The sequence below is a fragment of the Engystomops pustulosus genome, chromosome 11 (genome assembly GCF_040894005.1).
Source record: "Engystomops pustulosus chromosome 11, aEngPut4.maternal, whole genome shotgun sequence".
Lineage (NCBI taxonomy): Eukaryota > Metazoa > Chordata > Amphibia > Anura > Leptodactylidae > Engystomops > Engystomops pustulosus.
In genome coordinates this window covers 1769600-1786551 of record NC_092421.1, presented here as the reverse complement: position 1 = coordinate 1786551, position 16952 = coordinate 1769600, and the positions used below count along the sequence as shown (strand labels likewise).

The following is a 16952-nucleotide window of genomic DNA, read 5'->3' as shown; positions in this document are numbered from 1 at the left end:
TGGCACACATGTTATACATGCACTTGTTACATATATATATATATATAATGGCACACATGTTATACACGCACTTGTTACATATATATATATAATGGCACACATGTTATACACGCACTTGTTACATATATATATATAATGGCACACATGTTATACACGCACTTGTTACATATATATATATAATGGCACACATGTTATACATGCACTTGTTACATATATATATATATAATGGCACACATGTTATACATGCACTTGTTACATATATATATATAATGGCACACATGTTATACACGCACTTGTTACATATATATATATATATATAATGGCACACATGTTATACATGCACTTGTTACATATATATATATATAATGGCACACATGTTATACATGCACTTGTTACATATATATATATAATGGCACACATGTTATACACGCACTTGTTACATATATATATATATATAATGGCACACATGTTATACATGCACTTGTTACATATATATATATATAATGGCACACATGTTATACATGCACTTGTTACATATATATATATAATGGCACACATGTTATACACGCACTTGTTACATATATATATATAATGGCACACATGTTATACACGCACTTGTTACATATATATATATAATGGCACACATGTTATACATGCACTTGTTACATATATATATATAATGGCACACATGTTATACACGCACTTGTTACATATATATATATAATGGCACACATGTTATACACGCACTTGTTACATATATATATATAATGGCACACATGTTATACATGCACTTGTTACATATATATATATATAATGGCACACATGTTATACACGCACTTGTTACATATATATATATATAATGGCACACATGTTATACACGCACTTGTTACATATATATATATAATGGCACACATGTTATACACGCACTTGTTACATATATGTATATAATGGCACACATGTTATACATGCACTTGTTACATATATATATATAATGGCACACATGTTATACATGCACTTGTTACATATATATATATAATGGCACACATGTTATACATGCACTTGTTACATATATATATATAATGGCACACATGTTATACACGCACTTGTTACATATATGTATATAATGGCACACATGTTATACACGCACTTGTTAGATATGTATATAATGGCACACATGTTATACACGCACTTGTTAGATATATGTATATAATGGCACACATGTTATACACGCACTTGTTACATATATATATATAATGGCACACATGTTATACACGCACTTGTTACATATATATATATATAATGGCACACATGTTATACATGCACTTGTTACATATGTATATAATGGCACACATGTTATACACGCACTTGTTAGATATGTATATAATGGCACACATGTTATACACGCACTTGTTAGATATATGTATATAATGGCACACATGTTATACACGCACTTGTTACATATATATATATAATGGCACACATGTTATACACGCACTTGTTACATATATATATATATAATGGCACACATGTTATACACGCACTTGTTACATATATATATATATAATGGCACACATGTTATACATGCACTTGTTAGATATGTATATAATGGCACACATGTTATACATGCACTTGTTACATATATATATAATGGCACACATGTTATACACGCACTTGTTAGATATGTATATAATGGCACACATGTTATACACGCACTTGTTACATATATATATATATAATGGCACACATGTTATACATGCACTTGTTACATATGTATATAATGGCACACATGTTATACATGCACTTGTTACATATGTATATAATGGCACACATGTTATACACGCACTTGTTACATATATATATAATGGCACACATGTTATACATGCACTTGTTACATATATATATATAATGGCACACATGTTATACACGCACTTGTTACATATATATATATAATGGCACACATGTTATACACGCACTTGTTACATATATATATATAATGGCACACATGTTATACACGCACTTGTTAGATATATATATATAATGGCACACATGTTATACACGCACTTGTTACATATATATATAATGGCACACATGTTATACATGCACTTGTTACATATATATATATAATGGCACACATGTTATACATGCACTTGTTACATATATATATAATGGCACACATGTTATACACGCACTTGTTACATATATATATAATGGCACACATGTTATACATGCACTTGTTACATATATATATATAATGGCACACATGTTATACACGCACTTGTTACATATATATATATATAATGGCACACATGTTATACACGCACTTGTTACATATATATATATAATGGCACACATGTTATACACGCACTTGTTACATATATATATATAATGGCACACATGTTATACACGCACTTGTTACATATATATATATAATGGCACACATGTTATACACGCACTTGTTACATATATATATATAATGGCACACATGTTATACACGCACTTGTTACATATATATATATATAATGGCACACATGTTATACACGCACTTGTTACATATATATATATAATGGCACACATGTTATACACGCACTTGTTACATATATATATAATGGCACACATGTTATACACGCACTTGTTACATATATATATATAATGGCACACATGTTATACACGCACTTGTTACATATATATATATAATGGCACACATGTTATACACGCACTTGTTACATATATATATATAATGGCACACATGTTATACACGCACTTGTTACATATATATATAATGGCACACATGTTATACACGCACTTGTTACATATATATATATATATAATGGCACACATGTTATACATGCACTTGTTACATATATATATAATGGCACACATGTTATACACGCACTTGTTACATATATATATATAATGGCACACATGTTATACACGCACTTGTTACATATATATATAATGGCACACATGTTATACACGCACTTGTTACATATATATATATAATAATGGCACACATGTTATACACGCACTTGTTACATATATATATATATAATGGCACACATGTTATACACGCACTTGTTACATATATATATATATAATGGCACACATGTTATACACGCACTTGTTACATATATATATATATAATGGCACACATGTTATACACGCACTTGTTACATATATATATATAATGGCACACATGTTATACATGCACTTGTTACATATATATATATATAATGGCACACATGTTATACACGCACTTGTTACATATATATATATATAATGGCACACATGTTATACATGCACTTGTTACATATATATATATATATAATGGCACACATGTTATACATGCACTTGTTACATATGTATATATATAATGGCACACATGTTATACATGCACTTGTTACATATGTATATAATGGCACACATGTTATACATGCACTTGTTACATATATATATATATAATGGCACACATGTTATACATGCACTTGTTACATATGTATATAATGGCACACATGTTATACATGCACTTGTTACATATGTATATAATGGCACACATGTTATACATGCACTTGTTACATATGTATATAATGGCACACATGTTATACATGCACTTGTTACATATATATATATATAATGGCACACATGTTATACATGCACTTGTTACATATGTATATAATGGCACACATGTTATACATGCACTTGTTACATATGTATATAATGGCACACATGTTATACATGCACTTGTTACATATGTATATAATGGCACACATGTTATACATGCACTTGTTACATATATATATATATATATATAATGGCACACATGTTATACATGCACTTGTTACATATATATATATATATATATATATAATGGCACACATGTTATACACGCACTTGTTACATATATATATATAATGGCACACATGTTATACATGCACTTGTTACATATATATATATATAATGGCACACATGTTATACATGCACTTGTTACATATATATATATAATGGCACACATGTTATACACGCACTTGTTACATATATATATATAATGGCACACATGTTATACATGCACTTGTTACATATATATATATAATGGCACACATGTTATACATGCACTTGTTACATATATATATATAATGGCACACATGTTATACACGCACTTGTTACATATATATATATAATGGCACACATGTTATACACGCACTTGTTACATATATATATATAATGGCACACATGTTATACACGCACTTGTTACATATATATATATAATGGCACACATGTTATACATGCACTTGTTACATATATATATATAATGGCACACATGTTATACACGCACTTGTTACATATATATATATAATGGCACACATGTTATACACGCACTTGTTACATATATATATATATAATGGCACACATGTTATACACGCACTTGTTACATATATATATATATAATGGCACACATGTTATACACGCACTTGTTACATATATATATATAATGGCACACATGTTATACACGCACTTGTTACATATATATATATAATGGCACACATGTTATACATGCACTTGTTATATATATATATAATGGCACACATGTTATACACGCACTTGTTACATATATATATATAATGGCACACATGTTATACACGCACTTGTTACATATATATATATATAATGGCACACATGTTATACACGCACTTGTTACATATATATATATATAATGGCACACATGTTATACATGCACTTGTTACATATATATATATATAATGGCACACATGTTATACACGCACTTGTTACATATATATATATATAATGGCACACATGTTATACATGCACTTGTTACATATATATATAATGGCACACATGTTATACACGCACTTGTTACATATATATATATAATGGCACACATGTTATACACGCACTTGTTACATATATATATATAATGGCACACATGTTATACATGCACTTGTTACATATATATATATATATAATGGCACACATGTTATACACGCACTTGTTACATATATATATATATAATGGCACACATGTTATACACGCACTTGTTACATATATATATATAATGGCACACATGTTATACATGCACTTGTTACATATATATATATATAATGGCACACATGTTATACATGCACTTGTTACATATATATATATATAATGGCACACATGTTATACATGCACTTGTTACATATATATATATATAATGGCACACATGTTATACATGCACTTGTTACATATATATATATATATATATAATGGCACACATGTTATACATGCACTTGTTACATATGTATATATATAATGGCACACATGTTATACACGCACTTGTTACATATATATATATAATGGCACACATGTTATACATGCACTTGTTACATATATATATATAATGGCACACATGTTATACACGCACTTGTTACATATATATATATATAATGGCACACATGTTATACACGCACTTGTTACATATATATATATAATGGCACACATGTTATACACGCACTTGTTACATATATATATATAATGGCACACATGTTATACACGCACTTGTTACATATATATATATAATGGCACACATGTTATACATGCACTTGTTACATATATATATATAATGGCACACATGTTATACATGCACTTGTTACATATATATATATATAATGGCACACATGTTATACACGCACTTGTTACATATATATATATAATGGCACACATGTTATACATGCACTTGTTACATATATATATATATAATGGCACACATGTTATACACGCACTTGTTACATATATATATATATATAATGGCACACATGTTATACATGCACTTGTTACATATATATATATATAATGGCACACATGTTATACATGCACTTGTTACATATATATATAATGGCACACATGTTATACACGCACTTGTTACATATATATATATAATGGCACACATGTTATACACGCACTTGTTACATATATGTATATAATGGCACACATGTTATACATGCACTTGTTACATATATATATATAATGGCACACATGTTATACATGCACTTGTTACATATATATATATAATGGCACACATGTTATACATGCACTTGTTACATATATATATATAATGGCACACATGTTATACACGCACTTGTTACATATATGTATATAATGGCACACATGTTATACACGCACTTGTTAGATATGTATATAATGGCACACATGTTATACACGCACTTGTTAGATATATATATATAATGGCACACATGTTATACACGCACTTGTTAGATATATGTATATAATGGCACACATGTTATACACGCACTTGTTACATATATATATATAATGGCACACATGTTATACACGCACTTGTTACATATATATATATAATGGCACACATGTTATACACGCACTTGTTAGATATGTATATAATGGCACACATGTTATACATGCACTTGTTACATATATATATAATGGCACACATGTTATACACGCACTTGTTAGATATGTATATAATGGCACACATGTTATACACGCACTTGTTATATATATATATATAATGGCACACATGTTATACACGCACTTGTTACATATATATATAATGGCACACATGTTATACACGCACTTGTTAGATATGTATATAATGGCACACATGTTATACACGCACTTGTTACATATATATATAATGGCACACATGTTATACATGCACTTGTTACATATATATATATAATGGCACACATGTTATACACGCACTTGTTAGATATGTATATATAATGGCACACATGTTATACACGCACTTGTTACATATATATATATATAATGGCACACATGTTATACACGCACTTGTTACATATATATATATAATGGCACACATGTTATACACGCACTTGTTACATATATATATATAATGGCACACATGTTATACATGCACTTGTTACATATATATATATATAATGGCACACATGTTATACATGCACTTGTTACATATATATATATATATAATGGCACACATGTTATACACGCACTTGTTACATATATATATATAATGGCACACATGTTATACACGCACTTGTTACATATATATATATATAATGGCACACATGTTATACATGCACTTGTTACATATATATATATATAATGGCACACATGTTATACACGCACTTGTTACATATATATATAATGGCACACATGTTATACACGCACTTGTTACATATATATATATAATGGCACACATGTTATACACGCACTTGTTACATATATATATATAATGGCACACATGTTATACACGCACTTGTTACATATATGTATATAATGGCACACATGTTATACACGCACTTGTTACATATATATATATAATGGCACACATGTTATACACGCACTTGTTACATATATATATAATGGCACACATGTTATACACGCACTTGTTAGATATGTATATATAATGGCACACATGTTATACACGCACTTGTTACATATATATATATAATGGCACACATGTTATACATGCACTTGTTACATATATATATATAATGGCACACATGTTATACACGCACTTGTTACATATATATATATAATGGCACACATGTTATACATGCACTTGTTACATATATATATATATATAATGGCACACATGTTATACATGCACTTGTTACATATATATATATAATGGCACACATGTTATACACGCACTTGTTACATATATATATAATGGCACACATGTTATACATGCACTTGTTACATATATATATATATAATGGCACACATGTTATACATGCACTTGTTACATATATATATATATATATAATGGCACACATGTTATACATGCACTTGTTACATATATATATATAATGGCACACATGTTATACATGCACTTGTTACATATATATATATAATGGCACACATGTTATACATGCACTTGTTACATATATATATATAATGGCACACATGTTATACACGCACTTGTTACATATATATATATAATGGCACACATGTTATACACGCACTTGTTACATATATATATATATAATGGCACACATGTTATACACGCACTTGTTACATATATATATATATATAATGGCACACATGTTATACATGCACTTGTTACATATATATATAATGGCACACATGTTATACACGCACTTGTTACATATATATATATAATGGCACACATGTTATACATGCACTTGTTACATATATATATATATAATGGCACACATGTTATACATGCACTTGTTACATATATATATATAATGGCACACATGTTATACACGCACTTGTTACATATATATATAATGGCACACATGTTATACATGCACTTGTTACATATATATATATATAATGGCACACATGTTATACATGCACTTGTTACATATATATATAATGGCACACATGTTATACACGCACTTGTTACATATATATATAATGGCACACATGTTATACATGCACTTGTTACATATATATATAATGGCACACATGTTATACATGCACTTGTTACATATATATATAATGGCACACATGTTATACATGCACTTGTTACATATATATATATAATGGCACACATGTTATACATGCACTTGTTACATATATATATATAATGGCACACATGTTATACATGCACTTGTTACATATATATATATAATGGCACACATGTTATACACGCACTTGTTACATATATATATATAATGGCACACATGTTATACATGCACTTGTTACATATATATATATAATGGCACACATGTTATACACGCACTTGTTACATATATATATATATAATGGCACACATGTTATACACGCACTTGTTACATATATATATATAATGGCACACATGTTATACATGCACTTGTTACATATATATATAATGGCACACATGTTATACACGCACTTGTTACATATATATATATAATGGCACACATGTTATACACGCACTTGTTACATATATATATATATAATGGCACACATGTTATACATGCACTTGTTACATATATATATATATAATGGCACACATGTTATACACGCACTTGTTACATATATATATAATGGCACACATGTTATACACGCACTTGTTACATATATATATAATGGCACACATGTTATACATGCACTTGTTACATATATATATAATGGCACACATGTTATACATGCACTTGTTACATATATATATATAATGGCACACATGTTATACACGCACTTGTTACATATATATATAATGGCACACATGTTATACACGCACTTGTTACATATATATATAATGGCACACATGTTATACACGCACTTGTTACATATATATATAATGGCACACATGTTATACATGCACTTGTTACATATATATATAATGGCACACATGTTATACACGCACTTGTTACATATATATATATAATGGCACACATGTTATACACGCACTTGTTACATATATATATAATGGCACACATGTTATACACGCACTTGTTACATATATATATAATGGCACACATGTTATACATGCACTTGTTACATATATATATAATGGCACACATGTTATACACGCACTTGTTACATATATATATATAATGGCACACATGTTATACACGCACTTGTTACATATATATATATAATGGCACACATGTTATACACGCACTTGTTACATATATATATATAATGGCACACATGTTATACACGTACTTGTTACATATATATATATATAATGGCACACATGTTATACACGCACTTGTTACATATATATATATATAATGGCACACATGTTATACACGTACTTGTTACATATATATATATATAATGGCACACATGTTATACACGCACTTGTTACATATATATATATAATGGCACACATGTTATACACGCACTTGTTACATATATATATATAATGGCACACATGTTATACACGCACTTGTTACATATATATATAATGGCACACATGTTATACATGCACTTGTTACATATATATATATATAATGGCACACATGTTATACATGCACTTGTTACATATATATATATAATGGCACACATGTTATACACGCACTTGTTAGATATGTATATAATGGCACACATGTTATACACGCACTTGTTACATATATATATATAATGGCACACATGTTATACACGCACTTGTTACATATATATATATAATGGCACACATGTTATACACGCACTTGTTACATATATATATATAATGGCACACATGTTATACACGCACTTGTTACATATATATATATAATGGCACACATGTTATACATGCACTTGTTACATATATATATATAATGGCACACATGTTATACACGCACTTGTTACATATATATATAATGGCACACATGTTATACATGCACTTGTTACATATATATATATAATGGCACACATGTTATACACGCACTTGTTACATATATATATAATGGCACACATGTTATACATGCACTTGTTACATATATATATATATATAATGGCACACATGTTATACACGCACTTGTTACATATATATATAATGGCACACATGTTATACACGCACTTGTTACATATATATATAATGGCACACATGTTATACACGCACTTGTTACATATATATATATATAATGGCACACATGTTATACACGCACTTGTTACATATATATATATAATGGCACACATGTTATACACGCACTTGTTACATATATATATATAATGGCACACATGTTATACATGCACTTGTTACATATATATATATAATGGCACACATGTTATACATGCACTTGTTACATATATATATAATGGCACACATGTTATACATGCACTTGTTACATATATATATAATGGCACACATGTTATACACGTACTTGTTACATATATATATATAATGGCACACATGTTATACATGCACTTGTTACATATATATATATATAATGGCACACATGTTATACATGCACTTGTTACATATATATATATAATGGCACACATGTTATACACGCACTTGTTACATATATATATATAATGGCACACATGTTATACACGCACTTGTTACATATATATATATATATAATGGCACACATGTTATACACGCACTTGTTACATATATATATATAATGGCACACATGTTATACATGCACTTGTTACATATATATATATAATGGCACACATGTTATACACGCACTTGTTACATATATGTATATAATGGCACACATGTTATACATGCACTTGTTACATATATATATATAATGGCACACATGTTATACATGCACTTGTTACATATATATATAATGGCACACATGTTATACACGCACTTGTTACATATATATATATATAATGGCACACATGTTATACACGCACTTGTTACATATATATATATAATGGCACACATGTTATACACGCACTTGTTACATATATATATATAATGGCACACATGTTATACACGCACTTGTTACATATATATATATAATGGCACACATGTTATACATGCACTTGTTACATATATATATATAATGGCACACATGTTATACATGCACTTGTTACATATATATATAATGGCACACATGTTATACACGCACTTGTTACATATATATATAATGGCACACATGTTATACATGCACTTGTTACATATATATATATAATGGCACACATGTTATACACGCACTTGTTACATATATATATATATATAATGGCACACATGTTATACATGCACTTGTTACATATATATATATAATGGCACACATGTTATACACACACTTGTTACATATATATATAATGGCACACATGTTATACATGCACTTGTTACATATATATATATAATGGCACACATGTTATACACGCACTTGTTACATATATATATAATGGCACACATGTTATACATGCACTTGTTACATATATATATATAATGGCACACATGTTATACACACACTTGTTACATATATATATAATGGCACACATGTTATACACACACTTGTTACATATATATATAATGGCACGTGCTTCCCTCCATCAGGCTGCCTATTGCTCCCTGGGTCTGGTCTCGGTGATGTTTGCTGTTATTGTACGGATTCTACAATGGAACTTGAACATGTTCTATACAGGACTGCACTTCTGGTTTGGATTTTCGGTAGGTATCACTAGGATGTGACTATATGATTAAGGGGTGATAACATTGAAGGTCTCTTTCCATATTCTTGCCCCGGTACATTTCCTATCATCTATCAGTAGTTTTCTTTGTTGCTCTGTCCTTATTTTCGGATGGACAGGAAAGTCTTCGCCCCTACTAATACATGGCCCTGCCTTACACTGAAATAATTAGAGAACTAAATAAAAACATGTTGATTGTTGGGGTCAAACAACTTTTTCCCATCCAGAACATGGATTAGACTTCCTGGAGCTGGAAGCAGTTGGGCACCATCCCAGCGGCCAGCAGTGATTGGAAGACATGACAAAAGTCATTCTTCACCTAACCACAGGTGTTGTGTCTTCCCACCCTTTCCACCTGGCCAAAAACGGTCATCAAACCGCACGGTTGTGTTCATGATTAAGTCTGAAAAACATCAAGGGCCACATTTATCACTCGTTTTTTCTGTTGTTTTTGCGCTTTTCATTCAGGCGCACCGTTTTTGCGCCATTTTTGCGATTAAACGCCAAACTAGCCGTGCAGCACAAATAAGCAGCTTTCCCTCATCTATCTTACCAATCCAGATGTTTTGCTGCGCCTAATGATATTCATCACTTGCAACGTTTGCATTTAGGCGCAAAAACGGGCGCAAAAACACTCCAGCCCGAAGGTGGCGTTATCTGAGAAGAAAGCACTGAGACCCTTTGCAGAAGAGCTCATTTCTAGCAGCAAAGCTCAGCCAGACACTGGAACAGATAATAGATACATTAGATACATTACAGACACTAGAACATATAATAGATACATTAGATACACTGCAGACACTGGAACATATAATAGATACATTAGATACATTACAGACAGGAGCTGCAGACTCTATTTACAGTTCATCACCTTCTATTTACAAAATATTCTGCAGAATCCTGAGCTCACAGCAAGAGCAAGAGAAGTTTGCACAAGTTTGCAGAAGTTTGCAGATACTACAAACAAGTGTCCCCCATGTAATTCTGCACAGTATCACCAGTGTATCTGAGGGGGATACTGTGCAGAATTACAGGGGTGCAGCAGGAGACCAGCACTGGGGGATCCCCTCCAGGAGAAGCCCCTGCTGAGGAGGTCACTGGGTGCTGGGTGTCACACACCTGGGTGCTGCTGAGGAGGTCACTGGGTGCTGGGTGTCACACACCTGGGTGCTGCTGAGGAGGTCACTGGGTGCTGGGTGTCACACACCTGGGTGCTGCTGAGGAGGTCACTGGGTGCTGGGTGTCACACACCTGGGTGCTGCTGAGGAGGTCACTGGGTGCTGGGTGTCACACACCTGGGTGCTGCTGAGGAGGTCACTGGGTGCAGGGTGTCACACACCTGAGTGCTGCTGAGGAGGTCACTGGGTGCAGGGTGTCACACACCAGGGTGCTGCTGAGGAGGTCACTGGGTGCTGGGTGTCACACACCTGGGTGCTGCTGTGAGTGTTATCTTCATTCTGGGCTGTGGGAGAAGCAGAGAGGAGCTTGTAGCAGGATCACATGTAACTGCCTGAATCTAACATTGCGCCTAAACTGCGCCAAAATTGCGCCTAAACTGTGTTAAAGTAAAGTGATTAATAAGAGGCAGAAAATATACTTATCACAGATGGTTGTAGCTTGTGATAATTCTGGAAAACAGTGCGACAGAATTTAGGCGCAACTACTACACTTAGGCGCACAAAAGTGATAAATGTGGCCCCAAGAGTGTTATCGACCCAAGAAGTCACATGTTTCTCACAGAGATGGTTTAGCGTCTACTATTTTTCTATCGGAGCTTTAGAGGTCGCCCAAGAAGGCTGACCTCTCCCGGAAGACAAATGGAAGAGAGGACAGGATAATGCGGAGAATCTCCATGGGAAATTGTTTCTACATTGCAGCTGGAATTGCTCACCAGTCGAGAACTGAACAGGTTAAGGATCTGTCTCTTTATATAGTGTCTCAATGTTAAGAGTTTTTTTTTTTTGGACTGAAAGCCGACTCTGCAGTGAGCAAAACTCTCATGAGCAGAAAGAATAAAAATGTTAGACTGGGGAGCATGTTGTGTGGACAGAGCAGACATGATCTACAGATCAAACAGGTTTATTTTGCTCTCATGGGAAACATTTTATTCATCATTAAACTGGGGAAAGGCTGAACCCAAAGTCTATAAAGAAGTCAATGAAAAGTGAATGGTGGAGGAGGAAGTGTCATGGTTTGGGGAATGTTTTCTGAAGCAGGAGCTGGACTACATCTACATTCAACAACACTTGATTCCTTCCTTGCGTTCATCATGCAATCAGCAGCAATTTTCATGTAGGGCAATGCCCCCATCACACAGCAAAACAGGTAAAGCAGCCCCTTGATACAGAAAACATTTATACGAAGTAATGGACAGCCCATGATCCTGACCTAAACCCAATAGAAAACCTCTTGAAATCTTTGCTGATGAAGTTATTGGCCAAGAAACCCACAGCAGTCACAGAACTGTGGAAGAGACTGGAAGAAGAGCCGAGCAGATCCCAGCAGATCTGAGTGAGAGACCCGTGAGGTCCTGTGGCCGGGGCTGAAGTCAACACAAAGCAAAGTCCTTGACGCCCCCGACTGGTGACTGGTGGAACCTTCAGAAAATGTGGTTCTAATCTTTCTCTCTGCTACAGTCATTGCTGTTCTCTAATTATCGTCGTCGTCGTCGTCGCTTTTGGCGAAATAAAGGTTTTATATCCTGTGGTCATTTTGTAAAACGCTGCTCTAGTGGCAGGTGACCCCTTACAAAAAAAAACATCCAATTTTAATTAATGGAGATTCCAGACATGATTTCTGGAATATTGAAGTAATTATCCATTGTTCTCTAATTTTGATGTCCAGTGTACAGAAAGGTTCTTGTCAGCCAGTGAACCCCAAAATGTGTCAGTGAGACCCCAAACTAGACCAACAAATGTCCATCAAACATTGTGGGGGGAGATGTAAAGTCGTTTTGGAACTATTTGCAGTGCGACCTCTCAACCGTTGGGTCCTTAAAGAGCTTGAAATCCAAGGATGAGGCATCAATACTGTAATTCAGCTGACTTTCATCTCCAAAACTTACCAGAAGTTGCATTCCCCTCAATACTCGAAGAATGACTGAGGATAAGAGAAATCATGGAAGAGTTTAGTGAGGATACGGAGAGACTCCCTGTACACATCCCAGATCTCTCTGATGGAACTCACTGGACCAAGTCCTGGGGTAGAGACTCCGGTGAAGCCCTTGCCCAGAGCATTGGGTTATATTGTGTGGGATCCAGAAATAACTTTTTGATTTCCATCCCCGATGTATAAGAAGAATGTTGGGTCGTCCAATTTATATAAGAAGATGTTCTGATAAATAGTAATGTACTACACGGGGGACCCACAACTCCCCATCTCCGGTCCTTTTCCTGAAAATTGTCCTGGAAATTTAGCTATTTCAAAAGAAATTAGGGAGAGGGAGGCCAAGTGCCGGGCTCTGAGTATCTGACCTGTTTCCTATTTCTTCATAGTTCATTATATCTGGAGCGCTGCATCTTATGGCTTACAAGTCTCCAAAAACATTCTGGGTAAGTGCCGGCCATTCTCTACAAATCAGCCAGACATTGGGCCATAATTACACTTAAAGGAATCTACCACTTGGCATACAACTATTTGATCTAAGTGTTCCTCCTCCTCCTTCTTGGTGCAGTCTATACCCTGATGTAGAAACTTATTTGGAATAGACATAAAACTTTGTAAGTTTTGCAAAAAATAGTTTTTTATATGATGGTATTTAGGCCTGGGGGCTCCTGGCACGTCACCCAGTGCTCTCTGCTGAGCTAGTTATGCACGCCTCCTGCGTGCTGCGGAAAGCAATCCCTCCCGTCACCCAGCTCACAGGAAGTCTAGCGCATGTGCGGTAATCACCCTTAGTGCACAGCAGCTGTCAGTGGGTTACCACCTGGGATCGGCTTTTTGTCTGTTCACAGTGAAGCTACTGCCAACAGCAACACTGAGGAGCAGTCAACTGTGCGATGGGGATGACAAGCGAACAAGCGCTAGAGTTCCCCCGAGCCGGCTCAATGGGAGGGAGAGATTGTTATTCGCACCACACAGGAAGTGTAATTAGCATAGGTATTCCTATGGCCGGCGCTATGTGTAGGCAAAGTGGGCAATTGCCCAGGGCCCCACTTTGTCTAGAACCGGCCCTGTCCAAATCTGATCCTGCATCAGGGTACGGACTGCAACAAGAAGGTAAGAAGGTCGGTTTGGATTAAATCGTTTTTTCCTTTAAGAACATCTCCAACATCTGGACAGAGGTCTCTGGTGGTGTGAGGTCTCCCCGGGGTGCTGGTCAGGTCAGCGCTGTACACACTCCACCCCAAACACCCGTTTCTTCTCTCCTTTGTATAGAAGGGTCTTGTCTTCATCTCCCTCTTACTGAACCTTGGTGAGTCCATCGCGGGGATCGTCCTGACCGCTGATGATACTGTAAGGATCAACTGGAATTTCAACAATGGAGTCTGCGACAAACTTCGTTATGGACGTAACGATTACTATGGAGCCACCAGGTCCTCGGGATACTACTATGAGAGTGACTACGACCTGAGGTCCTGCAGAGATCAGATCCAGAGATACCAGGTGATCGCTGAGTTCTGCTTCACGTTTCTACATCTTATCTGTTATATTCCTCCCCGGGATATTGGCTTTGGCAAATATATTTATTTTTATTTTAATTTTAGAACCAAAAGTTAAAAAAAAAATTGCAAAAAAATAAGTCTATATCTATAAATATATAATATTCTGCAGGACAGACTGACAAACTGACAGGAAGACAGATAACCAATGGGAAACCCAGACGAGTAGATAACAACAACAGTAGTAGTGCTACTAGTGGTAGTAGTGGTAGTGGTAGTAGTAGTGCTAGTAGTGGT

The 16952-nt window shown here is 33.7% G+C and overlaps 1 protein-coding gene across 1 annotated transcript in view; it reads left to right on the top strand.

Annotated features, from left to right (window-relative positions):
• Positions 1 to 16952, top strand: part of LOC140106331 (uncharacterized) — a 52381-nt gene that overhangs the window by 29349 nt on the left and 6080 nt on the right. Inside the window, exons 3-5 of the mRNA XM_072130732.1 lie at positions 11921 to 12034; positions 15549 to 15605; positions 16432 to 16659. Of these exons, the coding sequence (XP_071986833.1) occupies positions 11921 to 12034; positions 15549 to 15605; positions 16432 to 16659 (399 nt within the window). The remainder of the gene's footprint in view (positions 1 to 11920; positions 12035 to 15548; positions 15606 to 16431; positions 16660 to 16952) is intronic.